The sequence below is a fragment of the Cebus imitator genome, unplaced genomic scaffold (assembly GCF_001604975.1).
Source record: "Cebus imitator isolate Cc_AM_T3 unplaced genomic scaffold, Cebus_imitator-1.0 Scaffold30, whole genome shotgun sequence".
Taxonomy (NCBI): Eukaryota; Metazoa; Chordata; class Mammalia; order Primates; family Cebidae; genus Cebus; species Cebus imitator.
In genome coordinates, this window is record NW_016107345.1 from 2,480,578 (window position 1) to 2,508,069 (window position 27,492).

General features: G+C 48.2%; 1 protein-coding gene across 1 annotated transcript in view; it reads left to right on the top strand.

The window, feature by feature from the left end:
• Positions 1–266: 266 nt before the first annotated feature.
• The window catches only part of SPSB4 (splA/ryanodine receptor domain and SOCS box containing 4), an 83,590-nt gene continuing 56,364 nt past the window's right edge, over positions 267–27,492 (top strand). The window contains exons 1-2 of the mRNA XM_017523720.2: positions 267–894; positions 16,797–17,643. Of these exons, the coding sequence (XP_017379209.1) occupies positions 16,950–17,643 (694 nt within the window). The 5' untranslated portion in view covers positions 267–894; positions 16,797–16,949. The remainder of the gene's footprint in view (positions 895–16,796; positions 17,644–27,492) is intronic.

The window sequence follows — 27,492 nt, forward strand, 5'->3', positions numbered from 1 at the left end:
GTGCGCTTGAATGAATGCGAGAGTTAGGGAGTGCGCGGGCGAGCGGGCGGGCGAGCGAATGGCGACCGCGCCGCCGCTTAGGCACAGGGGCGCGGGCGCGGGCTCCACTTCCCTCTCCCGCCAGCTGGCGGCCTCGAGAAGGTGGCGGCGCCGGCAGCGGCCCGAACTGGGACGGCCAGGGCGCGAGATGGTGGGGGAAGGGGCGTTCCCGGCGACCGCGCCTTCCGCGGCTATTGGATTAGTGGCCTTCAGGGATGAGCTCAGCCAGATCGGCTTTCAGCTGCAGCCTCCCGGCCGGTCGGGAAGGCGGGGAGCGGGCGACGGCGGAGGAGGAGGGGGAGGCGGCGGCGGCTGCAGCATCCAGAGCTCGCCGTGGCGGCCGGCGCGCCCCGCGCACAAAGGCGCCCAGCCCCCAGGGAGGGCGATGAACACACCGCATCCCGGGCCGGTGCCCCAGCTTCTGCTACCGCTGCGTGCGCTCAGAGTGCTGGGTAAGGCGGACGGCCGAGGCGCGGCCCGTGCGCCCTGAGCGCGAGACTAGCCGCCCTCCGGGTCAGGCGCCTCGCTTCCAAGCGGCTAGAGCGCGGGCCTCGGAACGTCCCCAGGGTCGGCTCAGTAGGGCGCTTCCCCACTCAAGGCCCGACCCCCGGCGCGGGAGCCCCAACTTCGCCAAGAACGCTCCTAACTCCAGGCCATCCTGTAGCGCAGAGGGGGCGCTGCTGTCGGGCATCAGCCGTGAGGACGCGCCCCTGGCCGCGGGGAGAGAGCGGGCATTTGCGGGTCGCTCGGGCGCCCCTGAGTGGGCGGCGGCGGCAGCAGACGCCTCTCCCGATAGTCCAGGACCTGCCAGCGCTGGGGATTCTTCCCGAACAGGCGCTCGCCCTCTCTTTTATGGTGAGTACTCTCCAGCTCCTGGTGAGGGGCGCGCGGGGGCCGTGAGCCGAGATCCGGCTGCGCGGACTTTGTGCCGGCCAGCACTCGACACAGCTGGCGCTCCTGGCGTCCCAGTCCTGGAGAATTCCTCTCCGCAGGTTGTGGCAGTTCGAAATGGTTGATTTTCGCGCAGCCCTGAGACGTTTGGGGCCCGGCCGCTGGTACCATGGGTTCTAAGCCCTTGCTTCTCTGCGTAGTGGATACTGCACAAAAAACTACCACGCGATTCACGGGCTTGGGTTTGAATCTAGGATCCTTCACTCACTGGCTGGGTGACCTTGGGCAAGGCGCCAAACCTCAGTTTCCTCATCCGTAGGATGGGAATGATAATTGTGCACATCTTATATGGGTACTGGAAAGATCTGTGGGATGGTGCTCGTAGGTAGTCTTGTGCCGGGCACACAGGAAGCACTCAATCATACGTTGGCTAGTATTATTAGCTTTGCGAGCCCAAGCTTGTTATCCAACTTTCCGGAGCTGCAGCAGTTCCCTCGGCCGTGTAATGGGGACAATAATTCCTGGAGATCTGTTCGTCCGGGGTATTCGGAGAGGTGGAAGTAAAGCCCTGGTCACGCAATAGGCACTGGTGGCTCTTGTTATCGTTTATTCATGACGCTGGGGCAGTGAGGCTGGTCGCCTGGCTCGAGAGCGACTCGGAGACCAGTTCCTGGCCTTGCTTGGAGACAAACTTGTCTTTGCTCGGGAAGGGAGGGGGTTGGGAGCTCATGGAGCCCTGGGAGCGGGGCTCCGGGAAGAAGGGAGGGGGCCAGAGCCTTGAGCGCGGCAAACGAGTACGCCCTGGTCGCTCTGTACGCACCAGAGGCTTCAAGCCAGGAGGGGACGCAGAGCCCCCGACCTCTGACTGCCGGGAGAACCGGGGGGGTGGGTGCTCCCTCCGCCCCATGGCCAAGCGTAGGCTGCTGCTGACAGGAAGGAGAGGAGGGCATTTCTGTACCACTGTCGCGAGGTGGAGAGCTCTCAGTTCTGGACTCAGGCGTGAGTTCGAATCTGTCTCCACCACCAGCTCGCGGTGTGACCTTGGGCAAGTTCTCTAGCCTCCCCCAGCTTGGTTTCCTCTTCTGCGCCCTCTTTGGGGGGTTGGGGGATGAAGATAGGAGTTCCCTTCTCTCAGACTCTGAGCCCTCTATCCTCCCACCCACTTTCTGCCCCTTTACCTCCCACCCCCGCAATTTGATGAGCTTAAGTCTGGAAGACGTGAAATGTGTAAAAGCATGATATAAACATCCTTTACCCAAGGGCTTATTCCTCTGAGACACATACCCTCTAATTTATTCCATTTTTAAAGTGTTCTTTAAAAATGGCAATGAAAAGAATTTAAGCCACCTTTGGCAAACAAAATTCAACTTACTGGCCATTCTACTCAAATCTCTCCAGCTTGTATTTCTTGTTTATTTTAAAGATACATTTAATGACATAAAAATAAAATCTACAGGGAAAAGAATTCACCAGAAACAGTCAAAAGATATATGACAAACTGTCACATGTGACATATGCCACTCCTATCACAACAAGCTCATCTTTTTAAATATGTAAAAGATTCCCGAGGTCAACAAGCAAAAGATCAAATGGGCAAAGACTATAGGCAATTCACACATGTGAAATAAAATAGAAATGATACTAAAACATATGACAAGGTGCTCTACCTCAATAAGAAAAATGCAAGTTAAACTTATAAGATTTTATTTTTAATGTATGAAATTAGCAAGTAGTCATAACCATTTATCAGAAGCTTCTTTAAAAAAAATGTAGATCATGGCTGGGCACGGTGGCTCACACCTGGTAATCCCAGCACTTTGGGAGGCCCAGACAGGTGGATCAGGTGAGGTCAGGAATTCGAGACCAGCCTGACCAACCATCATGGAGAAACCCGTCTCTACTAAAAGTACAAAATTTGTGAGGCGTAGTGGCGCATGCCTGTAAATCCAGCTACTCAGGAGGCTGAGGCCAGAGAATTGCTTGAGAGGCAAAAGAATCCCGGTAGGCAGAGGTTGCAGTGAGCTGAGATAGGGCCATTGCACTCCAGCCTGGGCAACAAGAGTGAAAACTCTTATCTAAAAAAAAAAAAAAAAAAAATGTAGATCACATTTCTCCCTAGCTCAGGACCTCCTTAAGGCTGCCACAGAGTAAAATCTAGATGATCCCGGGGCTCTCCAGGTCTGACACTACCCTCCTCCACCTCTTCCTCACCATTTTCCTCTCTCACTCCCCACACCCCACACCACCCCAGCCTTCTTGGTTTGTCTCCAGCATCCAAAAAGCTCATTCACTTGCTGTTCCCTCTGCCTACAATACTTTTCCTTCTGATTTTTAATACAGCTGGAACTTCCTCATCATTTATGTAGACCTGTCCTTGGGAGGGCTTTATTGCTATCCCAGAAAGTGGCTAAGCCACAGTGGCCAGTGCAGAATTCCTTGCCCTTTTGGGGAAAGACCTAGTATAACTCACCGTACAGGAGCTACTTAATTTCCCTGAGCTGCCCAACCTGTTGTCACACAACCATACTCTGGAAAGGTTTTTTTCTCTGTTGATGCAGGAATGAAGGGTCTCAGGCATGAAAAGCAGGAAGGTGGCGGGCCCTAGATGGAGGTCACCAGAAGTCTCTGCCTATATATGTACTATATAAATACATAGTATGTACTCTTGATTTATGTGATCATGACCATCTGTGGCAAAAGAAGATCAACTATAAAAAATTTAAAAACCAGCTGGGTGCAGTTGCTCACACCTGTAATCCCAGCACTTTGGGAAGCCAAGAGGGGTGGATCATGAGGTCAGGAGTTCTATACCAGCCTGGTCAACATGGTGAAACCCTGTCTCTACCAAAGATACAAAGAATTAGCTGGGTGTGGGGGGACATGCCTATAGTCCCAGCTACTCAGCAGGCTGGGGCAGGAGAATTGTTTGAACCTGGGAGACAGATGTTGCAATGAGCCGAGATCGCGCCACTGCACTCCAGCCTGGGCGACAGGGCAAGACTCTGTCTCAAAAAAAAAAAAAAAAAAATTAAAAACCAGCAACTCACTTTTAATAAAACATGGTACCTTCATAAGCCAACTAATTTATTTGCTGCTGGTCAGTTCAAGAAATAGGGATTTGTTTTGAGGCTACAGGAAAAACAGTTGTGGGTGGTGTGCCCTTTGGGAAAGAGAGTGGTATACCTCAAACAAGTTATCATGAACTTTGTGGAACTTTAGAAGAACTTTCCTAAGCCATGTTAATTGCATGTGATTTTTGCTTTACACATTGAGTTCAGAACTTACTCCATTTTAAATGTATACTTTAATTATGAAAAATGTTTGTTGTTAAAAACGCAAACCATGCAGGAAGTGTAGAGTGGCTATCCTTCTTCAGTCTGAAGCACTTCTTAATGCAGCTAGAGGTGGCAGGTACGAGGCTGTGTATGAGTGTTGGAGATAAAGGCTGGCTGGGCGCTGGCGCCACCAAGAAATGCAGATGCGGTGCGGGAGACATCGACAGGAATTAACAGCTGAGATGAAGACACAATGGTATGGAGGGAAGAGGGTGCAGTGGGCTGGAGGGTTGCCACGGAGGGATGCCCAGCTCTGCTTCTGCTAGAAGGGACGGGGCAGTGAGAGAATGTGAGCCAGGTCAGAGAAGATGGGAAGGCTCCCCAGACACCGAGGTGTCACTAGGATGTGCTGATGAGGAGAGTCTGGCATGACTGGTCTGAGGTGCCCATGATGAGAGACAGCATGGGAGAAGTCAGAGCAGTCTGGGGGGCCCTTGGGTGCCAAGCAAAGAGGTGCAGCTTTTCTCTGGAGAAGCCGCTTGGAGGGTTGAATGAAGAGACTGGTGGGCATCTTGGTCAAATTTACCTCTTGGCAGCATGGAGATTGGGTTGGCCGGCAAACACCAGAGTCAAGGAAGCACGCTAAGAGACCAGTGCAGTAATCCAGGCAAGGTCTGAACTAGGGGAAAGCTGATGGCGTTGAGCGGTGGGGACCGAGAGACGGGATCCATGGCAGGAACAGTGACATGAAGAGGAACCTGCTATGTGGGAGAGGGAAGGGGCCAGGTTCAGCCCACCTGTAGATTCCAAGGTGCCCACAAACCACAGATGTCCCACAGGGCTGACAGCATGGGTGTGTCCATGGTGGGAGGCTTATGATGGAAAGAGATCAGCTGGCCTTACAAGGTCATTTGAAAGGACACCCAGGCAGGGCTGGCCAGAGTCTTCTAATAGGTGGATCCCATGCTGAGGAGAGAAAGCAGCATTGGAGACCTGGCTTGAGAGTGTCTGCAGGAGGCGGGTCATAAGAGAAGATGCATGGAGAGAGAGTGAGGAGCAGAAACTGAAGCCGAAGCCATGGACTTGGGGGTGCCCCATTGACGGGGTAGGCAGGAAGACCCTAGAGCCCAGGAGGAGGCGGGAAATCTTCTGTGTGAGCGCTGCACTTCAATGTGCTGGTGTGTGTGGAGGGAGAGGCCGGAGCAGTGCCAAAGTCATCCACCTGGTCTTTAATGTGAAATGTCACTTACAATGAACTGGAACTCTGCTTTCTCCAGAAGCGAGTGGGCCTTGACCCTGTTTGCTGGCCACAGAGACATTCCACCTGTTATCTCCATTCAGGAGATATCCACCTGTTATCTGCATTCTATGAAATATGCAGGTTGTACAGATTCCTGGGGCTGCAGCAGCTCCCTCCCCCATCCTGTTCCCTTTCTCCTCTCTTTCTTTCTCCTTTCCTCCTTACTATCTCAAAAATGCCCCCAGAGATACTGTAGGCTTAACAGAGGGTTATTCCGAAATCCCAGCATGTCCCTATTATGATGTAGCTCAAGCTAGAGGCATGAATAGTTCTGTTTTTCTTTTAGGCATTCTGTTTCCAGTCAACCAGTTATACCAAGTGGGGAAGGTTCATCTTGGGAGGTAAATGAGGGGTTGGACATGAACCTTATCATGTTTTTAATCATCATTTTCCCCAGAGGGCCTCATGAAGTGGCACCTTCCCATCTTCTCCCTTCATGCTTTGCCCCAGCCCAGACAAGCTGGGTCTCAGGGAGGCCAGCTGTCTGGCAGACAACCTCCACATGTGCCTGGGGCAGGCCTCTGGGCACAGGGGCCGCTGTGGTGACCAGGCTGGCCAGGACTGCACATGGCCTCACTGGCTCAGAGGTATGTCTCTTTCAAATGACCTTGCAGAGCTTGCTGCCCTGGTCACAGCCTAGCAAACCTCCTTCATCCCATCCACTGCTCTCCTTGCTGGCTGACAGCTGAGCTTTCACCCTCGGGGCCTCTAGCTCAGTCACCCGTGGGAGGATTCCCATGGAAACCCCAGGAGGAGGAGAGGCTTGGGGAAGCCTCATTGATTCTCACTCCAGGAAGACAGGCGTGAGACGATTTCACCTGGAACTGGACAGATGGCTCTCTTTGTGAGCTCTTGGGGAAGAAAGGGCTTGCCCAGCCAGTTGTAGCGTGAGATCCATGTGTGCATAGCAGGGAAAAGCTAATGAACGCCTATGAACAAACCTTGGGGGTTCTTTAGTTCATTTATTGTTGATGGGTTCATTCTGAATGAGCATCATTAATAAAACAGCCTCCCTAATTAGTATTTGCACAGGAAAAATCTTACAAACATTCTAGTCAAACTAAAGTCAGACACCTATCATTTGTACCTTGGAACAGAGTTGAAAATTGAAGAATAAAGACATGAAATGAACAGTCTGAGCTCACAGTGCTCTGCATTCCCAGTTCATTCTTAGGTGGTGGTTCTTTCTAAGGCAGTGTGTTGCTTTTCTTCATTTGTTCATGCTTGTGCATTCCACAGACGTTAATCCACCACTTTGTCTAAACCAGGCCCACGTGAAGACCTGGGGACTCTGATGAGGGAGACCTGGCCCCAGCTCCTGAGTTGCCCCAGTCTGATGGGAGGGAGGCAGCCAAGGAGACACCATGTCCCCTTGTGATAAGTGCTGTGGTGGGCACCAGTACCAGGGCTCTGAGGGCACAGGGGTCTGGGAGCTCCCCAGAGGAAGTAATTTCCAAGCTGAGTGGAGTTCTATAGCTGAGGAGAGGAGGTGCCAAGGGAGGGAAGGGATGATGGCAGCAGCATGTCAGGGAACCGCAGGGAGGTTGAAGGGATGGAATGAAGACGTTCCGTGAGGAGGATGGGCTGGGGAAGCATCATGGAGCCTTCTGGGAGGGTTAGGGTTAGAAGAGAACTTTATTCTGAAAGCCTCGGAGAACTTGTGGAGGATTTTGAGCAGAAGCATGTGATTGGATCAACTTTGCAGTTTTTCTAGTGCTGTAGTATATATTTGAAAGTACTATGCAGTTGACTAAAGGAATTCCAGCGGTATCTAACTGGATTTCTTTTTACAGCCTTTGTCATTATTCAGATCTGTCACGGCGTCTGACCTCTTTGGTGGAAGCTCTCTCCCTAAGGGAAAGTGGTTGAGTCTTATGCTTTCCAGCAGCCTGAGATCCCCAGGGCGGGCATCATTACTGCTGGCTAGATGAAAGAAGGAGACTTGCCCCTACCTCTGGCTCCAGCAAGTCCAAAGCCGGAGGTCACACAGAGAGAAGGGCAATTCTCCCAGTCATTACCAATCCCCACAGCAGTCATGTCCTCTTGCAGACCCCATGCCCATTGAGCTCAGCCAGACAGGCCTCTGTGGCTGTGATTTTGGGTGCTGAGCCTCTGAAGACTATGCGTCATATTTTTCAAATGAATGAGGCTCCTTAAACAGTGTGGCATTGCCACTTCATGTCTCCTCATTTCCCTGTCCGGTAAGAACATCCGCTAGGGTCCTGGGAAGGGCAATTAGCAAATGAGAGTTTTTGTTTTCTTGCTCAGCCATGATTGAAGCCCCGGAGCAGATCCTTCCGGATAATGTCATTAGTATCCTCATCCAAGCATGGTGTAGGAAATGAGGTTTGGTTTGGGGGGAAAGTGATGGAGGCACCCTTTGGCATTCTTCAGGGTGCTGGCTGCTTACTGGGTTGAGAGATGATATCATTTCTATCAGGAAGGTGGCTTCTGTTGTATGTTCCATGTGCCTGGCCCAGTGCGGCGGGCTGCGGTGGAGATGAGGAGAGGAGACGTGTGCTAAGTGCCCACTCCCTCTGATTGGAGGGAGAAGGCAGGGATGAGCCTGACTTGGCCACTGCTGTGTCCTTCGCTCTCAGCTGCACAGTGCCTGGCACATGGCACTAGGCATTTTTTGAACTAATAAATGAGGATTGAAAGCAGGGAAGGATGCAAAGCAGTAGCTAATAAAGGAGCGGACTGGATACAGCCAAGAGTCAGCTGCTCAGGAGTGAGAGTCCGGCATTACTGGGCTCCATGTCCCCATCTCCTGCCTTTAGCTTTGGCCCTTTGTCTGCGTCATCTCCTGAAAAAGAGCAGAGCATGAGCCCTCCCTGAAGCCCAGCACATCCTCTGCACAGTCCATATCTGTGCTCTGCCGCATGTTCAAAGAACTGGGCTTGTACCTGTGCATGGAGGGAGTGGGGCAGTGGCTGGGGACACAGAAGTGCCGGTGAAAGCTTGTTGCCATCAGAGGAATGCCCTCAAAGTAGAAAAAAGCAGATCAGTAAGGCCTGAAAGTTCTCCCCCCTGGCTGGCTCAAGGGTGGACAGAGGTACGGGGCAGGACGACCCTGGAGGCCCATGGATCAGGGCAGCCTTCTTAGAGGAGGTGGAGCTCACCTTCATGGACAAATTATCTCTCATAGGCTCCACCTCCAAATACTGTCACACTGGGGATAAGGGCTTTGTATTAGGCTATTTTTGCATTGCTATAAAGAAATACCTAAGACTAAGGTAATTTTTAATGAAAAGAGATTTAGGTGGCTCATGGTTCTACTTTACAGGCAGCATGGTGCTGGTGTCTGCTTGGCTTCTAGGGAGGCTTCAGGAAGCTTACAATCATGGCAGAAGGTGAAGGGAGAGAAGGCATGTCACATGGCGAAAACCAGAGCCAGAAATGGGGGTGGGGAGGTGCCAAACACTTTTAAATGAGCAGACCTCTCTCCAAAACTCGGTCACTATCCCCAAGACAGCGCCGAGCCATGACGGATTCACCCCTATGACCCAGACAGCTCCCACTAGGCCCCACCTCCAGTACTGGGGATTACAGCTCAACACGAGATTTGGGCAGGGACAAATATCCAACCTATATCAGGCTTCAACGTGAATTTGGGGAGGACACGATCAATTCATACTAAGACACATTCAAGGGGTGAAACTGCAATATTGGAGGACATCCACAATTTAAAAGAGCCCTCACCACTTGCTCAAAGCCCTGTGATGTGCCAGACTTTACAGGTGTCTGCTCTGATACTTGCAAAGGCAAGCAAGTTTAGCACATAGTTAGCAGCACTTCCAACTAGTCTCAGAGAGATTAAGTCCTGGCCTAGGGCCCAACAGACAGGTGGGGATTCACATCCAGGTCTCCTGTCCTTCATTAGATTGCCCAACTGCTAGTTTTCCTTAACGGCTTGCCATTCATGGACATGAGCACTCTGCTGTGTGCCCTGTACTGGGGGAGCAGCAAAGGGCTATCTATTTACATGCCCACCTTGTCACACCAGAGTGTGAGCACTCTTCAGGATCTCTGCCTGCCACTGGTAGGGAGAGAGGCTGTTAGACTGTGCTTGCAAAGGAGAGCACTGTGCCTTCAATGACCCAGTATGGGCCAAGCCACGTACTAGTAAGAGGTCTCCTGGGGGCTGCTGCTTGGCTGTTGCTTTCAAACACGTTTAAGTATCTTTCAACGACAGCAGCTCCAAAGTTGGCATGGCTGTGGGCAAGGATAAAGCAAATTTCCTTAGAAATTTTCTGTGTGGGCCACACAGAGCTGGTTACAGTCACTGCCGTGGAGAGGGCATTATTCTAAACAACATGGAAGAAGAGGTAAGAGCACAGTCTTGTCATATGGTGACTCTGAGGTTGATCCCAGGCCTACCACTTCCTGGCTGTGTGACCCTAGGTTATGCAAGTTATGCAACCTCTCTGAGCCTGTTCCCTCTTTTGAATAAAGGGGCATATGATGTCAGCCTTGTCGTGCCTGTGAGGCAGCTGGCATGCTTCCTGGCACAGAGTGAGTGCTAATGGTTGAAGTTAATGATAGAAAAAGCAGAGGGGGCTTTGAGTTCAGGCTACCTGGGATAGGATCCCTCTGCCATCTTTTAGCTGTGTGACTTTGATCGGGCTGCTTCCCTCGGAGCCCTAGTTTCCTGGTCTTGTTAGAATGGAAGCATAAGATGTCTTCAAATGAATTATGAAAGTGGCAGATTCCTACCTCCACTCGCCTCCCATTCAGGTACCTCTGGGCAGCCTGTACAAACTTACAGAGGCAGCACTGGATGCTTATTGGTTCCATTGATGGAATCCCTAGTACACACCCTACACCTTTCACATGTTATCTTGCTTATTTCTTATAACTTAGTTGAGGCCCAAGGTTTGGATGAAGGTCAGTATGAAGCTCTACAGTGAGCAGAGAATAGCATGTTGTTTTCTAAAACTTTACTGGGGTGTCTAGTTTTCTTATAGACACAACAGGTCTTCAGATCCATTTGGGCCCTTTGTGTTGAATAACGTCCCCTCTTTTTTCTCTTTTTTCCACCTCTCCCTCCACAGTACTAGCAGCGTACCACACATTGTTCAGCACCTGGTTTGTTCAACTTCCTCTGTCTGTTGGATCTTCCATATCAGTGCATTCTTTTCTTCAGCTGCATAGTATTCCATTATATGCATTTACCATTATTTAGCCTGTCTTCTGTTTGGGTTTTCCCCATACTCTGCTATTACTAGCCATACTCTGCTATTACTAGCCATACTCTGCTATTACTCTGCTATTGTAATAGCAGGTTTGTAATACTCTGCTGTTACAAACTGTGCTGCATATGTATGCATGTGCTGTGTACGTAGGTACTTCTGTGTATTTGAGAACACAGCTGGATAAATGCTGGAAGCAGAAATTGCTAGGTTAAAGGGTCTGTGCATTTGCAATTCTGAAAGATGGTGTTATATTGCCATTCGCTGAGGCTAAACCAGTTTCTATCCACTTTAGTATGAGTTTGTCTTTTGTTCTGCACATTCTCCAAGCATGCGTTATCCAGCTTTTTGACCTTTGATAACCTGATAACAAAAATGGCATTTCACTGGAGTTCTAACTCATTTCTTTTTCAGTATACATTGAGCATCTTTTCAAGGAACGATTTGTTTTTGTGTGAACTGTTGCCTTCTTTTCACATTTTGTACTTGCATTTATTTGTAGGTAATTTATATTTGTTGGTAATTTGTGTTGCAAACATTTTACTACGTTAAAACAACAAACAAGTCTAACTTCTTTTATGAGTGCTTTTAGCTACGCCGTTTTATTTCCCATTTTCATTTCTTATTTTACATATCCCTATCTTCTCCCCCATTAAATAATCAAATGGCTTATATGTTTTTTATGTATTTTAAAAAATTTAGTTACTGAAGTCATGCATTTAAAGTATATTTAGTAATATGTGAAAATGCTAATTACATAATTTTTAGGTGAAATAATCTAAATAAAGGCCCTTGTTATCAATTTTTAAAAAGAAAATTTACTGATAATTTACAGACAAAAAAACAAAAGAATAAGGTGAGATTCCTCCAAATGCTGACAATGTTTATATCTGGTTAATGAGATAAGAGGAAGAGGCAAATTCTAATTTTTGTCCTTTTTTTTTGTATTTCCTAACATTTAGAAATTTATTTAAGCTTCTCTAATTAATAGGCTTTATTTCTTCAGAGTAGTTTTAGACTTAAAGAAAAACTAAACAGATAGTACAGAGAGGTCTCATATGTTCGTGCCATTTGCCAACCTAGTTTCCCCAATGATTAGCATCTTACATTAGTATGGTACATTTAGCACAACTAATGAACCAGTATTGATACATAATTATTAACTTATTTTAATTATTAATATTAATAATTAAGCTATTAATATTAACAAATTTTCTCAGATTTCCTTTTATTCTCAGATTTCAGTTTTTACCTAATATCCTTTTCTCTTTCTTTCTTTCTTCCTTCCTTCCTTCCTTCCTTCCTTTCTCTCTCTCTCTTTCTTTCTTTCTTTCTTTCTTTTTCTTTCTTATTTTTTCATCCTCTGTCACCCATGCTGGAGTTCAGTGGTGCCGTCTTGGCTCACTGCAACCTCCACGTCCTGGGTTAAAGCAATCCTCCTGCCTCAGCCTCCCAAGTAGTTGGGACTGCAAGCATGTGCCACCACACCAGCTAATTTTTTTTTTTTTTTTTTTTTTTTATTTTTAGTAGAGACAGCATTTCACCATGTTGGCCAGGCTGGTCTTGAACTCTTGACCTCAGATGATCCATCTGCCTTGGCCTCCCAAAGTGCTGGGATTACAGGTGTGAGCCACCAAGCCTGGCCCCTAATATCCTTTTTTCTGTTCCAAATCCCATCCAGGGTACCACATTACATGGAATTGTTTGGTCTCCTTAGGCCCCTCTTCACTATATGGTTTGTCAGGCTTTGGTTCTGATGACCTTGTCAGTATATAAATGGTCAGGTATTTTGTGGGATGGCCTCCAAATGGATTTTGTCCTTTGTTTTTCTCACGATTAAAGTGAGGTTATGGGTTTGGGGGAAGATGCCCATAGAGGTAAAGTGCCATTTTGTTATATCATATCAAGGGTACATGTTATCAACATGATAGATTAATATAATAGCAATATGATAATATAATGTAATATGCCATTACATGATTAGCTTTGATAATTTATATGCTTATATTGGTTTTGTTTTGTTTTTGTGGTAATTTTTCCCAAAGAACCAGATCTTGAGTTTTTGCTTAGTCCTATTATTTTTCTATTTGATTATGCTCCATTCATTTTTAAAAGTTTAATAGCGTAAATAAACCAGCCATGATTTTCTCTGAGAACTGCTGTAAAGGCATCCCGCAGGTTCTAGTGTATGGAATGCTTTTTGTTATTGTTGTATTCCAGATATTCTGCAATTTCTGTATGGCTTTTTTTTTTTTTTTTGCTCTGAGTCAGGGTCAAGTTGTTTAAAGAGTTTTTTAAAATGTCCAAGTGATAGGATTTTGTGATCTATAATTTTGTGATTAATTTCTAGTTTTCCTTCTGTGTTATCAGATTCTGTATTATTTTTGCTTTTTTTGAAGTTTTATTTGTGACCTAATATAGGGGAAAAATTTTTGACAGTCCCATGAACACTTGAAAAGAACATGCATTCTTTGTTTTCAAGGTATAGACTTTGATGAATACATTAATTAGATCTGTCTTATTAATTATGTAATTTGGTTTTTCTGTGTCTTTACTTAATTTTGGCCCATCATGAGCTAGAAAAGGGAAATTAAAAGTACATGCCTCTGATGTGTATCTGTCTAAGGTCCCTCCTTATATTTCCTCTAGCTTTTGCTCTGAATTTTGGTGCTATTTGGTGTGTTTAGCCTTCAATTGCGGATCTTATTATTATTATTATTATTATTATTATTTTATTTTGAGACAGAGTCCCACCACGCTCATCTATGTTTTGTATTTTTAGTAGAGATGGGGTTTCACCATGCTGGCCAGGCTAGTCGAACTCTCGACCTCAGGCGATCCACCTGCCTTGGCCTCCCAAAGTGCTGGGATTACAGGTGTGAGCCACCGTTCTTGGCTGGATCATACTCTTTATTATTATAAAGTATTCTTGTCTAACTTAAAACCTTTTGTCCTGAAATCAACTTTACTTGCCTAATACCAAGATTACAGTGCCTGCTTAGTTTGGGTTCATACTTCCCTATTATGTGTTGCCCTTCATTTTCCAAATTTTTTAATTTTAAATCACTTTGCTTTGAGGAATGTCTTTTTTTTTTTTTTTTTTTTTTTCTTTTTTTTTTTTTTTTTTTTTTTTTTTTTTTTTTTTTTTTTTTTGCCTGCTTTGTTGCTTCATAGAATGCTTTTATTATGGCCATTTAATGACATGGTTAATTGGTCTTTGTTTACTATCATATTTCATGTTTTTATGCCTTTTTGCCTTTCTTGCTTTCAAACAAAATCTTTCAGTCTATGGTCTGTTTTATTTTGAGTTGTGTTCAAGGTTCGTATTTGCAAGATTTTATTTTTAGTTCTGGAGGTTACCTTTATAACTAGGCAAAATGGATTTAATCTTTTGTCGAGACCATGCTAGTTGTCTCCCTTCTGAAATAATCACAAAATTAGTTTACAAATTTGGTTACAATTTTTATCTGTTTTGTGACAGCTTTTTTCAGGTGAGTGTACTTGGTTTGCTGTGTTTTGTCCTGTTCTTTTATTCTTTTATTTCTTCTATAGCATCTTTTGACTATATCCTGTGCTGGTTTCTCTTTGAAAGATGTAAAACTTCTTGGATCAGCATTTTGCAGGAGATGCATGTAGAGGAGGTACCAGGAAGAGGGCAGGATTGCTCCCTGGTTCCCAATAACTTTTTTCACAGGGTTGTGGTAGTGATTTCCTTTAGCCTTTGTTTCTATTCAGTCAGCAGAGTTCTGCAGCTGTGGGCTTCTCCCAATTCAGAGTCCTCCTCTCACTCTGCCTCACTAACACACTGCTTCCTGTCAAGATGTCAGGTCTGTGTTTCCTCTGTTGGCCCTGTCCTCCCCTTCCTCCAAAGGGTGGGAGGCAGTTCCCACTGCCAGATCACATGCCCTGTTCCCATTGTTTCTGATAAGGGATCATTAGTTCTTTTCCTTCGGGAATGCCAGCTTCTGGCTGGCTATGCCAGCTTTGTCTGAGATCTGCCGCCACAGGTGTCTTCTCTAGATATTTTCTGACGGTATTTTTGATCTTCGCTGCTTTTGGCAGCCCTTGCCCATTTTTGGCAGCCTTTCCTTATAAGCTATGGTTCAGGTTACAAATGTGTTCTAGTTTTGCTGAAGAAGGAGTTTGCATTTCTTTTTTTCTCCTTGATTTTGGGTGATTTTGGATATGAAAAGGAGTAACATTATTCTGCTATCTTAAAACTGTCTAGTGTTGCAAATTGTTATGTGTTCCGGTATTCCCTCAGATTGAACATTAGCCAGAGCTCTCGGAATAGGATTGACATCTGCTGAAGCTGGGATCTGACAATAAAAGAAAAGAATATGACAGTTAAGAATAAAATGGAATGGTGAAAAAGAAACCTACAGGATATTTGTCTGTGCTGAGTGGCAGCAGAGTTCTTTCCTTCCCTACTTGGACTTTGACTGGGGGTGTGCCACTGTCTGGATGGGAGGTTGAGGCTGGGGAGGGCAGGGCATGAAAAACACCCATCCATCTCCTCCTCTGACTCAGGAGAAGTTGTTCTGGGCCCAGTAGCTCTCAGGCCAGGGAGGGGAGGGCACATGCCTCTGCTCTGGACAGGGCTTGGCTCTCCATCTCTCCCCATACACAGGGCCCGTCCAAGTAGTCCAAGCTCCTTGGGTTCTGGCTGGTCTCCTAGTGATGTTAGCAAATTCCTTCTCCTTGAAAACCAGGATCCTGCCTCAGGGAAGGCAGTCTGGGATCAGTGCTGTTAATGGTGTTTACATGCAGAAGAAAGAGCTCACCCATCCAAAGGGAGGGGATCCACATGGGATGGCCGGAGTTCACAGTCAGAGAGGAAAACCTGCTGGCAGAGTTCCAGGACCCTTTATATTATGGTCTCTCAAGTTTCCCCATCACCAGAGGGAGGTGTTTTATCCTCATTTTACTGGCGAGGAATCGGGAGTATCCAAGAAGCTAGGAGGCTTTCCTGTGGATGCACAGTAAGAGACGGAGAGAGGGATTTGGATGCAGTTCTGTTTGGCTCCAGAGCCTGGACACTGGCTCCCTTATCCTTCCTCCTCACCTCCATTTACCTCCACTTACTTTCCCATGGAGCCCTCACCCCCTCTTCACACACTGCCTGATGTCCATGTCCCTGGTGACCCCGCTGCACCCTTGTTCTGTGTCTTGCCTCTCAAGCCTGGCTACATTTTAGGAGGTGATTTAGGATCCCCAGGACTCCAGGGTTGGGAAGTCTGGTTAGGCCACACCCTATAGCGCTGTGTCTTGAGCAGCTATGTCCCCCGAAGCCTTGGCACAGGGCTTGTCCCCTTGGATCAGATGCACCTGGGTTCTCATCCAGTCTTTCATCTTGAGCAAGTCACAACTGCTCTGGGCTCACTCCTTATTTCTAAAATCAGACTCCAGGGCCAGGTGCGGTGGCTCACACCTGTAATCCCAGCACATTGGGAGGCTGAGGTAGGCGGATCACGAGGTCAGGAGTTCAAGAGTTCAAGACCAGCCTGGCCAACCCCATCTCTACTAAAAATACAAAAAATTAGCCGGGTGTGGTGGCACGTGTCTGTAATCCCAGCTACTCTGGAGGCTGAGGCAGGAGAATCACTTGAACCCGGGAGGCAGTGGTTGCAGTGAGCCAAGATCGTGCCACTTCACCCCACCCTGGACAACAGGGTGAGACAACGTCTTAAAATAAATCAAATCAGATCAAACTCCCTGTGATTGATCTACGTGCAGAACACAGACCCTGAAGACAGATGACCTTGGTTTTAATCTTGGCTCAGTCACTTATTTGCTGTGGGACTTTGGCCAATCACTTATCCACTCTCTGCACTTTAGTGTTCTCATCTGTAACATGTGAATAATAATGTATATCTCTTACAGGGAGATGTTAAGGATTAAACGAACTAATAAACATAAATCATTTAGAACACTGTCTGGCATATGGCAAGTGCTAGATTCGTGCCAGACAGGAGTGTGCGAATTATTACTATTATTGTGCATACAAAGGGCTCAGCCAAGGCATGGACATACATGAAAGGACTGGCAACCTGGCTGTTGATGCTGCTGCTATAATGTGTGCCCTTTGCTTCCTTCCAGGAGCTTGGGCCCCTGCCGCAGCCCGGTAGAGGCTGTGGAGGTCTACCGTCCCGAAGCCCGGTTCCCAGCCCCGTGGCCCATTCCTGGCTACGGGGAGTGGAGGCTCCCACGAGGTAGCGGTGGCCTGCAGCAGCCCCCTCCCCGCAGTGAAGCATGGGCCAGAAGCTCTCCGGGAGCCTCAAGTCGGTGGAGGTGCGAGAGCCGGCGCTGCGAACCGCCAAACGGGAGCTGCGGTGTGCAGAGCCCGGGCGGCCGGCGCGGCTGGACCAGCTGTTGGACATGCCGGCGGCTGGGCTGGCTGTGCAGCTGCGGCACGCGTGGAACCCCGAGGACCGCTCGTTGAACGTCTTCGTCAAGGACGACGACCGGCTCACCTTCCACCGGCACCCAGTGGCCCAGAGCACCGACGGCATCCGCGGGAAGGTGGGCCACGCCCGCGGCCTGCACGCCTGGCAGATCAGTTGGCCGGCCCGGCAGCGCGGCACCCACGCTGTGGTTGGCGTGGCCACGGCCCGGGCTCCCCTGCACTCCGTGGGCTACACGGCGCTGGTGGGCAGTGACACTGAGTCGTGGGGCTGGGACCTGGGCCGCAGCCGCCTTTACCACGATGGCAAGAACCGGCCTGGCGTGGCCTACCCGGCCTTTCTGGGGCCTGACGAGGCATTCGCGCTGCCCGACTCGCTGCTTGTGGTGCTGGACATGGATGAGGGCACGCTCAGCTTCATCGTGGACGGCCAGTACCTGGGCGTGGCCTTCCGGGGCCTCAAGGGCAAGAAACTGTACCCGGTGGTGAGTGCCGTGTGGGGCCACTGCGAAGTCACCATGCGCTACATCAACGGCCTTGACCGTAAGTGTGCTTACCGGGCTGGGGGCAGGGCTTTCAGAGGCTGCCAGGCCCCAGGGAAGCAGGGCAGGCCACGCCCCCACGGGCAGCTGGGAGGATCCTGCAGTGTGGACGAATGGTCAGGACCTGGGTTTCATCCTGACTCTGTCCTTTGCTGGCTTGGTGATTTGGGGCTGAGCCTTAGTTCTCCCATCAGCAAAGCATCACGATGACAATAATCTAGCTCATAGTTGTGAAAGTCAAATAAGATAATATGTGTGAAGTGCTCAAAACAGTGACTGGCACCCAATAGAGGCTTTGAGTTTTGATGCCAATTACCAATTACCAATCTTTCAGTCTGTACAAAGGTTGTAGCAAATGACCCAAGCTAGTCACAGTGGGAGGATAGTGACAAGTACCCAGTCCCTGCATTTGAATGCCATGTACTCAAGTTATTGATAAGTAATAAGTAGTGATAACATCCTTTGTTGGCCACCTACTGTATTCAAGAGGCTGAACACCCCAATTCCAGCTCTTATGGGCCATCTGTTAAAGGGGGCAGCTGCCTCTCATCTCCAGCCCACTGTCATCTCATGGGAATGAACACCCTGGGTTGTGGAATCTTGTGACTTTTTCCAAGAGAGCCCAGAAATCTGGACTGTGTGAACTTTTCTAATTTTTCAAGTTGACAGATGCTGAAAACTCTATGTGGGCAAACAGAGTACCTGTGCAGGCTACAAACTAGCCCATAGGCTGCTGGGGTTGACCCCTGACAGCTCTATAGCTTCCTCTCATTTAATGTACACAATCATCCTGCAAGATAAAAATTATAGGAGCAAAGACAGTTATTGGTTTCTGGAGGGAGCCACTCAGGGAGACAGGGTGGCCTCTGGACAGAGGCACACGGCGCTGCCTGTCCTGAGTTGAATCCCAGCTGAGGGACCAGGAGTCAGGCACCTGTGGGCTTGCACACTCCCCCACATCAGCCCACCAGCACCCATCCAGACTTCCTGCCACACCCCTAATGAAGCTCTCAGAGAGGATGCTAAAAGCTGGAATTTCCAGTTTATTCATTCTAAATAAGAGATGTAATTACCAGCCCCTGAGGCAGATCCTCCTTTTAGAAATAAGAAAACTTAAGAGCAGAGCTTCAGAGAGCCAGAATCAAGGTTCCCCCAGTTCTGATGCCCCCCAAAGTTCACTCTTTTCCTATGTTCTCCCCTTTAGATGAGGGACTGAGAATAACACTCCAGAAAAGAAGTCAAGGACAAGATTTTACCCTAGCAAAATTTCTATTTACTGGAGCACAGGAAGGGGACATTTGATGGTTTCCAAGGGTGGCAGACTAATGGGAAAGTGGCTGGTATGCTCAGCGCTCTGGTATAATTGGCGATATTCTTGTTCATATTTTATTTCCATGGTTGTTGCCTACAATTGCCATTGAATGGCAAAGTGTTGTTCCATTTTCTCTGTTTAATGTGTTAAATCTAGGAACTGATGATTATGTCCCTGAGAAGGGTTACTTTAGTCATCACAGTGCCTTGTGGAAAGTGTCTGGAGCCCTCTGAGACATTGTGACCAGGCAAATCCTGGCGATGAGAAAACCAGCAGAAACAACAAACAATATTCATTTAATGGAATTGGAAAATTTATTTGCTGGAATTAATCACTGGACTAGAAGAGGGGCCTTGGTGTACCAAGGCTCTGGAGTCTGATGTGACTTGTTTCCGAGTGCTCAGTGGTTTTGTGTCCTTGTTGAGTCACTCTTACTCCCTAAGACTCTCTACTTGGCCAGGCGCGTGGGCTCACACCTGTAATCCCAGCACTTTGGGAGGCTGATGCAAGTGGATCACAAGGTCAGGAGTTCAAGACCAGCCTGGCCAGCATGGTGAAAACCCGTCTGTACTAAAAATACAAAAAATTAGCTGGGCATGGTGGCGCATGCCTGTAGTCCCAGTTACTTGGGAGGCTGAGGCAGAGAATTGCTTGAACCCAGCAGGCAGAGGTTGCAGTGAGCTGAGATCACGCCACTGCACTCTAGCCTGGGCAACAGAGCGAGACTCCATCTCAAAAAGAAAAAAAGAAAAAAAAAGACTTACTCTACTCATCTGTAAAATGGGATAGTATCAGGTCCCCTTTTTGCTGCTGTAAGCTCTTGTACGGTAGCACTAATCATATGGTAGCTGAGATTTAAGGCCTGACATTGACACCCAGTGGGGGCTACCAAAGCCAACAGTTACACTCCTGTTGTAGGCTTCCTCTTGGCTACTAATTTACACTTGGGTTTTGTTTGTTGCCTGTTTTTCAGGTACAAAACTAAGGTGTTAACAGGGTTGACCCCAGTGGGGCCATGCATATTGGGATCAGGAGCAGGGATCTACCTCAGAGAGGTTGGGTGGGGAAGGACAGTTGTGTTTGGGGTATTTTAAGCTTATGGGTCCTTCAGGTGGTTGAACAAGTTTGGTGGAACTGAAATGTAAAGTGTTCTATTCTCTTCCTTACTGGCAGTGATTTCTCAGGTTGGCTGAATCTGGAATACCGAATCTAGGAGGCAAGAGAGGCCAGATGTCATGTGATATGAGCCTGGGGCATCTTCCATTTAGTGACAGGCTTGGCTTATCTGCTACTGCAGTAGCCTGTTCTCTAGATAGGGGTAATGTTCTCTATCTCAGACAGGGGTATGACTGCACAAAAGGGAAGCTCAGCTTCTCTGGGCTTGAAAGGCCTATTCATGGCTAGCCTGGGACAATCCCTGACTCCAGAGTGGGCCATAGGAGAAGCTGCAGTGGAGTCTCACAGGGATAGTTGGGAAGGGACTGTGTGATGCCTATAGCCTGTGTCCTGGGCTGCAGTCCACCGTGAATCCCCGGGTTTGGGACTAGTTTGGCTCTAGGGAGTCCCTGAGCAGGGAAGGCGTCCCAAGGTGGAGTCCATGGATGGAAAGCACTCTGAGTTAACGTCAATTGTGGGTATGGTGGCAGGTCCCCAAACTCAGACTTGATTGGGGTGTGAGGGACCAGAGTCCTCAGACATGCTTGGAAGCAAAAGGCAGACCAGCTCTCTGGGGTTGCTTCCCCACAGGATCATAGGAGGAGAGAACTCTGCCCGGGGCCCCCCGCAGAACCAGGTCAGACCCTGGCCCCAGCACGCAACAAATGGCTATTGGTGAGTGCCTCCTCTCTCTGAACCTCAGTGTTCTCCTTTGAAAAAGGATGAGGATGATAAAGTTCACCAGCACAGAGCAGACACATAGCAATTGGTGCCCTTGTGCTGATTAACTGGGTGAGTGAAGGCAAACTCTGGAGTTCACCTGTGACTCAAAGCAAAGTGCCTTAATAGAGGCTTTTCCTCTAATATAATGAAAGTAAGTAATGGATATCATTTTCTCAATTTTTGAATTTTTATTACAGTAAAAGTAAGACTTAGGAAGGGCTCACTACGTTTAACTCTGGAAGCATGTGTTTGCTGAGGGCAAGCACTCCTGTAGGCGTGATTTCCTATTGCAAATGCATAAGATTGTCAAACCTTCTGCAAGTGGAATTATTTAGCTACACCGTGGAGTGAAATGGCTCAGCATCTCAAAGCTAACTACAGAGAGCTGCAGGACTCTCAGGGTTTCTGCCATCTGAGTGAACTGAGAAGCATGGAGCCAAAGCCAGGCAAATGGGGGAGCTGTCCCAGGTTGTCCAGGGTCCAAATAATAACAATAGCAATAATAGCAACAACAACTAACACTTATGTAGCGTTTAGTCTGAGCGGATGACGGGGTGGCATTCTAACAATTCCTTTTCTTTTGTTTTTTATAGACAGAATCTCACACTGTCACCCAGGCTGGAGTACAGTGGTACAATCATAGCTCACTGTAACCTCTCACTCCTGGGCTCAAGTGATCCTCCTGCCTCAGCCTCCTGAATAGCTGGGACTGCAGGGGTATGTCACCGCTGCTGGCATATATATATATGGAGGTAATGGCTAATTTAAATATATATATAAAACATATATACATTTTTATTATAAATTGTATATATGTACACACACATATATACACATATATAAATACACACACACACACACACACACACACACACACACATGCCAGGAGTGGTGACATATGGCTCAGGAGGTAATGGCTAATTTAAAAAACAATTTTATTTTTTTGTGGACAATGTCTCACTATGTCGCTCAGGCTGGTCTTGAATTCCTGGCCTCAGGCAATCCTCCCATCTCTGCCTCCCAAGGCACTGGGATTACAGACATAAGACATGTCACCTGGCCATTTTGCAAATTTTAATTCACTTAGTTTTTGTAATGATTCTTTGCACTAATGCCTATAGTATCGTCTTCAGTGTATGACGAAGAAATTGAGGCACAGAGAGCTTGAGTAGGTTGCTAAAGGTCACACTACCAGTAACTGAGGGAGCCTGGATTCAAATGGAGGCACACATCGGCACCTTGTGGGGACGTTTACAGCCAAGGCAGGGAGAGAATGTGCAGGAGCATCTGCTCCATCTGGCTGGTGACCATGCAGCCTAGGGCCAGGTCCTTGCCTTTAGCAGTGAGTCCCTGAGATGCCGTCCCTGTCATTTTTCCTCCTCCAGCTGGCTTCACCGTCAGCCTTCAAAGCTCTTGGCTCAGCACAGAGCTCCACAGGGTGTTCTGAAACACTAAGTTGTATAAAGGCAGCCCCAGCGGTGGCCATGGACCGAGCATGCTTGATCACTAACAGGGGAATGCCACTGCAAATGCCTCGACTCCCTTGAAGTGTGGGCCCCCGCAGTGGGCCAGGCCTTTGGAATCCACTCTGGACTGCTTTCTGGAATTGCTCCGCGGCTCCCCAGCTCCTCTCTCCACATGCTGGTGGTGGAAGGGCTGACAGATTGGCTTTGTCCCACACCTGGGAGTTCTTGGGTGGTGAGTGGTGTGTGAGTGACACGGGAAGTGGCGAGGAGCGTCAGACAGAGACAAGCGGCCTTGGGGTCCCGGTATTGATGACACTTTTGTTGGCTACTATCCATGTTCTGTGCCCTGGGCTGAGCGTTTCACTCATGTTTTTTCTTTTCGTTGCAATAAGCCATGAGGCAATGTGACTATTATTATCCCCATTTTATAGACAAGGAAACTGTCTTGGAAAGGTAAAGAATTTGCCCAAGGCCACACAGCTAGCAAATGACACAGCTGTGCTTATACCCAGCCCTGCCTCCAATGCCTGGGCCAACCTGCCGAAGCCTGCCCACCGCTGAGCATGGCCCGACCCCACAGAGTGGACGCCAGTGTCAGGGCTGACTTTCAGAGGGTGGAGAGTGGAAATGCAGGTATCTTGGGCCTAACTGGCTGAGGGCTTACCCCTCTGCACGGAGCCGAGGAAGCTGTATTTCCAGACATCTTTCCTAGATGGTTTAATTGATCTGCCACCAAGTATTTATTGGCTCAACGGCTGAGCAGAGGAGGCTGGCAGCTAGCCAAAGCTTCTGGTATTGATGAAAGCCAGAGAGAGTTTGCTCTCACAATGACTGCAAGGCCACCATCTCCTTGTCAGGGCTGAACTCGAGACCTTCGCGCTAGACTCCCATGTGTCTCCCGGGGTAGTGAGGTACCCCTGGCCTCCAGGACATCTGGACTTGGCTCCTCTGGGCCTGGTTTCCTCTTTGCCCCCATCCTCTATCAATCTGTCCAGACCCCAGCTCACCCCCAGGCCTCAGCTCAGGACTCTCTCTCTGTAACGGGAGTTTAGCGCTGACTTCTCCTGCATCTGCAGGGTTCATTCATTTATCCACATGCATATGCCTTCTTTCCCCAAGTGGTTATGAAGTTCTTCAGGGCAGGGATGGAGACCCAGGAGGCATGCATGGTGAACTGGGAAGATTAGGGATGTCATATGTGCCTATTTACTTGATATGGTTTGGATATTCTCTCCTGCAAATCTCCTGTTGAAATGCAAGCCCCCATGTTGGAGGTGGGGCTTGGTGGGAGGTGCTTGGGCCATAGGGACAGATCCATCATGAATGGCTTTGTACCCTCTTCGAGTAATGGGTGAGTTCTCACTCTTAGTTCATGTAGGAGCTGGTTGTTTAAAAGAGCCTGGCATTTCTCTTGCTCCCTCTCTTACCACGTGATGCACCTATTTTTCTGCTGATGGCCTCAAAAGCCTCCTGAGGCCATCAGCAGAAGCCGTGTCATGCTTGTACAGCATGTAGAACCCTGAGCCAAACAAGCCTCTTTTCTTTATAAATTACCCAGCCTCAGATACTTCTTTTCTTTTTTTTTCAGACAGAATTTTGCTCTTGTCGCCCAGGCTGGAGTGCAGTGTCACAATCTCGGCTTACTGCAACCTCTGCCTCCCAGGTTCAAGTGATTCTCCAAGCGACAGCCTTCTGAGTAGCTGGGATTACAGGCATACACCACCACACCCAGCTAATTTTGTATTTTTAGTAGAGACCAGGTTTCTCCATGTTGGTCAGGCTGGTCTCGAACTCTCAACCTCAGATGATCTGCCTGCCTTGGCCTCCCAAAGTGCTGGGATTACAGGCGTGAGCACCTGGCAGGTATTTCTTTATGGCGACACAAAACAGACTAACACATTACTTTTGAAAGGAAAGCTGTGCACGTGGCAACAAATTTAAATACTACGAAAGGGTGTATGGTGAAGTTGCCCCTCCTCTGCAGCTTGGCCCCCATCCCCTCCTGCTGGCAGCCACCATTAGCATTTTCTTGTCTTTCCAGAGACATTTGTGACAGATAATTTTTAGATCATACTGAAAACATTGCCCTATATCTTGTTTTCTGTCCTCAATGGACCTTGGCAATGATCTAATATCAGTTAATGTAGAACTGCTTCATGCTTTCTTAACAGTCGCATGGGTCCATGATATGGTTGTGTTATATTCTAATTATTCAGATCCCCATATTTGAACATTTAGACAGTTTCCAACCTTTAAGCATAGACTTTTAATCTCAATTGAAATTTCATTTCTGCCCCCTCTGGCTAATTAACATCCCCAAGCCTCAGTTTTCCCATCTGTGCAGTGGGAATAATTATATGTACCATGCAGAGTTGCTGTGTTAGAAGTGATGCAGAAATGAAGCATGGGCCAGCACGTGGCTCACAGTAGGTTAATACTGATATGTGTATCCTGAAGTTCTGATTGCGGTCCTGAGCTCATCTTGTGTACCTGATGAATGCTTGTAAATGATTTTGTTTCCAGTTTAAAATACAGTAGAATCCCATTAGTTTTTTCTCTTTTTGAAATTTATTAATTTGATATTAAGGAGGTTTCAGTCACGTTGTTGGACTAAGATTATCTGAGGTGTCTAATCCAGCCGGTCCTTACACGGTGCATAGTCAACATAAGACACCTAGCCCTTTACTTCACAGAATAGGCTCCTAAGATGTGTGTTTTGCTATTCTGTTATTGCTGCTGCTGCTGCTAATGCTGCAAGTAGTGGCTCTTTGCTGTGGTGACTGCATCTTGGCCTTTTCAACCACCCTATAGCAGGCCTGGGAACAGAGCACACAGTAGCTGCTCAATAAATGTATATTAATGTCCTGGCCTCCCACCACCAAAATAAGCTTTTCCTTCCTCTGCCACGGAGGGACTTGAGTCACAATTGGCTGGAGCAGAGGGGCTGGCTATGAGCTGCCCCTCACTTGAAGCCTGGCCCCTGAATGACCCTTTTCCCACCTCTCATTGTATCCCGTGTACAGCACATCTGTCCCCACACACAGACCAAGCAAAGGCTGCTTGATGGGTCAGCCATATCAATTCAGGATCCCGACATTCAGAAACTGGCCCCTACCCTTTGTTTGAAAGGAACAGACTCCCAGTTGAGAAAAGGCCTGGATCAGATGCTGCGGCCTGTCTTTGAAGGAGGTTTTCACATAAACATAGTTGTAAGTAGGTTCATGGAATTCTGGCCTGCAGAAAGGTGGCTCTGAAATGCAGGCTTGGTCAGGACAAGTGTCACTGTGGGCCACAGCTTGGTCTCGTGGGAAGAGCAGGTTCGGGGGTCTTCTGGCCCTGGCTTGGCTTCAGTCCCGACTTGGCTTCTAATCAGCTGTGACCCTGAACAAGTCACTTCATGCCCAAGCCTTCATTTTCTTACCTGAAAAATAGAAACTTACTTTGCCACGAGGTGTCAGGATCACGGGTTAATGTATACAAAGTGACTGGTCTAGTATCTAGAACATAGGTACTGAAAATGTGGTAGGCTTAAAAATGGCTAATCGTGACTATTACTGCTCTCATAAATTAGTTAAATTACCGTTATTAAATATAGGAATGCTTGTGCTTATTAAATTTGGGTCCACACTGTGAAACTGAAGGATTTCACAGGAAGGAATCTGTGAAACTTCGGGAGGTTTTGGACTCGTTTCTCTTTAAGATACATGATGGAAATGCCACCTGAGGTTCAGAGGCCATTGCGAGTTTGTTGCAAACGAGCTGGGGTGTTTAGCCTTCCCTGTGAGCAGTTTCAAATGTTTCTGGCTGCATATCTCATTCAAGTGTTTCTCTAAAAGGCCGCAGCTCCCAGTGGTGACTTGCCCGGTGGACACATGTTCACAAGAATACCCAAACAAGCAGCACCTTCCCCCGCTGTGTGTGTGTAGGCAGGCATTCGGCAGGGATGGGCTGCCAAGGGGGCGGCCCTGAGGGCCAGCATCTGCCTCTGCAAAATAGTGACTTGGTCTGGCTGTGGGCTGGCCATTATTGGACCTTTGGGGAAAACGGAAGGAAAGAGGTAAAGGGTCTCACCTTTTCAGGCCCTGGCAGAAGGGTGAAGTTAGGACCCCAGATATGAGGGATAGAGAGATGATGTCTGGCAGCCAATGCCAGACCCACATTTTTTTTTTTTTTCTTTTTGAGACCAAGTTTCGCTCTTTGTTGCCCAGGCTGGAGTGCAGTGGCTCACTCATGGCTCACTGCAACCTCTGCCTCCTGGTTCAAGCAATTCTCCTGCCTCAGCCTCCCAAGTAGCTGGGATTACAGGCGCCTGCCACCATGCTCAGCTAATTTTTGTATTTTTAGTAGAGACAGGGTTTCACCATGTTGGCCAGGCTGGTCTCGAACTCCTGACCTCAGGTGATTCATCTGCCTCGGCCTCCCAAAGTGCTGGGATTATGGGCATGAGCCATGGCCCAGACCCACATTTTACAAATGGGAGCTGACTGGACTAGAGAGCTGGTAGGCTTTGCCCAAGGTTATCTGTCAGTTAGTGGCAGAATCTGAACTAAAACCCAGGCCTCCAGTCCACCTTGAAAATGTTCCCCATCAGAAACAAGAGAGTGAGAATTCAGTGCAATTTATGAGTCTGTGTTGAAAAACACAGCTGTGGGAGGATGTAGGAGCTTAGGAGGGGAGTGATGGGGCCAGGGATGATGTTGATGGGTCGGAGGGACTTTCTGAGGGGAAGCCTTGGAGCTTGGGCAGAGTTCAGACCCACAACACACACACGACGGCCCTGCACAGCTTCTCAGTGCCTCTTGCATGTCGGAGACCCTGCCCTTGCCACTGCTCAGACCATACAACTGGGGGGTAGCATAGTCACAGAGACTCAGCATAGGAACTGGTCTGCCTGTTTAGTACCTGTGTGACCCAGGCATAAGTTTCCCAACTTGGCAGTTCCTCAGTATCTTCACCTGTAACGTGGATACAGCAATGGCATTCATCCCATAGAGCGGTTGTCGGCAATGCTTCTCAAAACTCAGTGTGCCTTTAAGCCACTTGGTGACCTTGTTAAAATGCAGATTCTGACTTAGTAGGACTGGGTCGGGCCCAAGATTCTGCATTTCCAACAAGCTTCTGATGATATGCATGTTGAGAGTGTGGCACAGAACAAGGACGCCCAGTCGCAGTTTGTCCCCATGCCCCACCATCC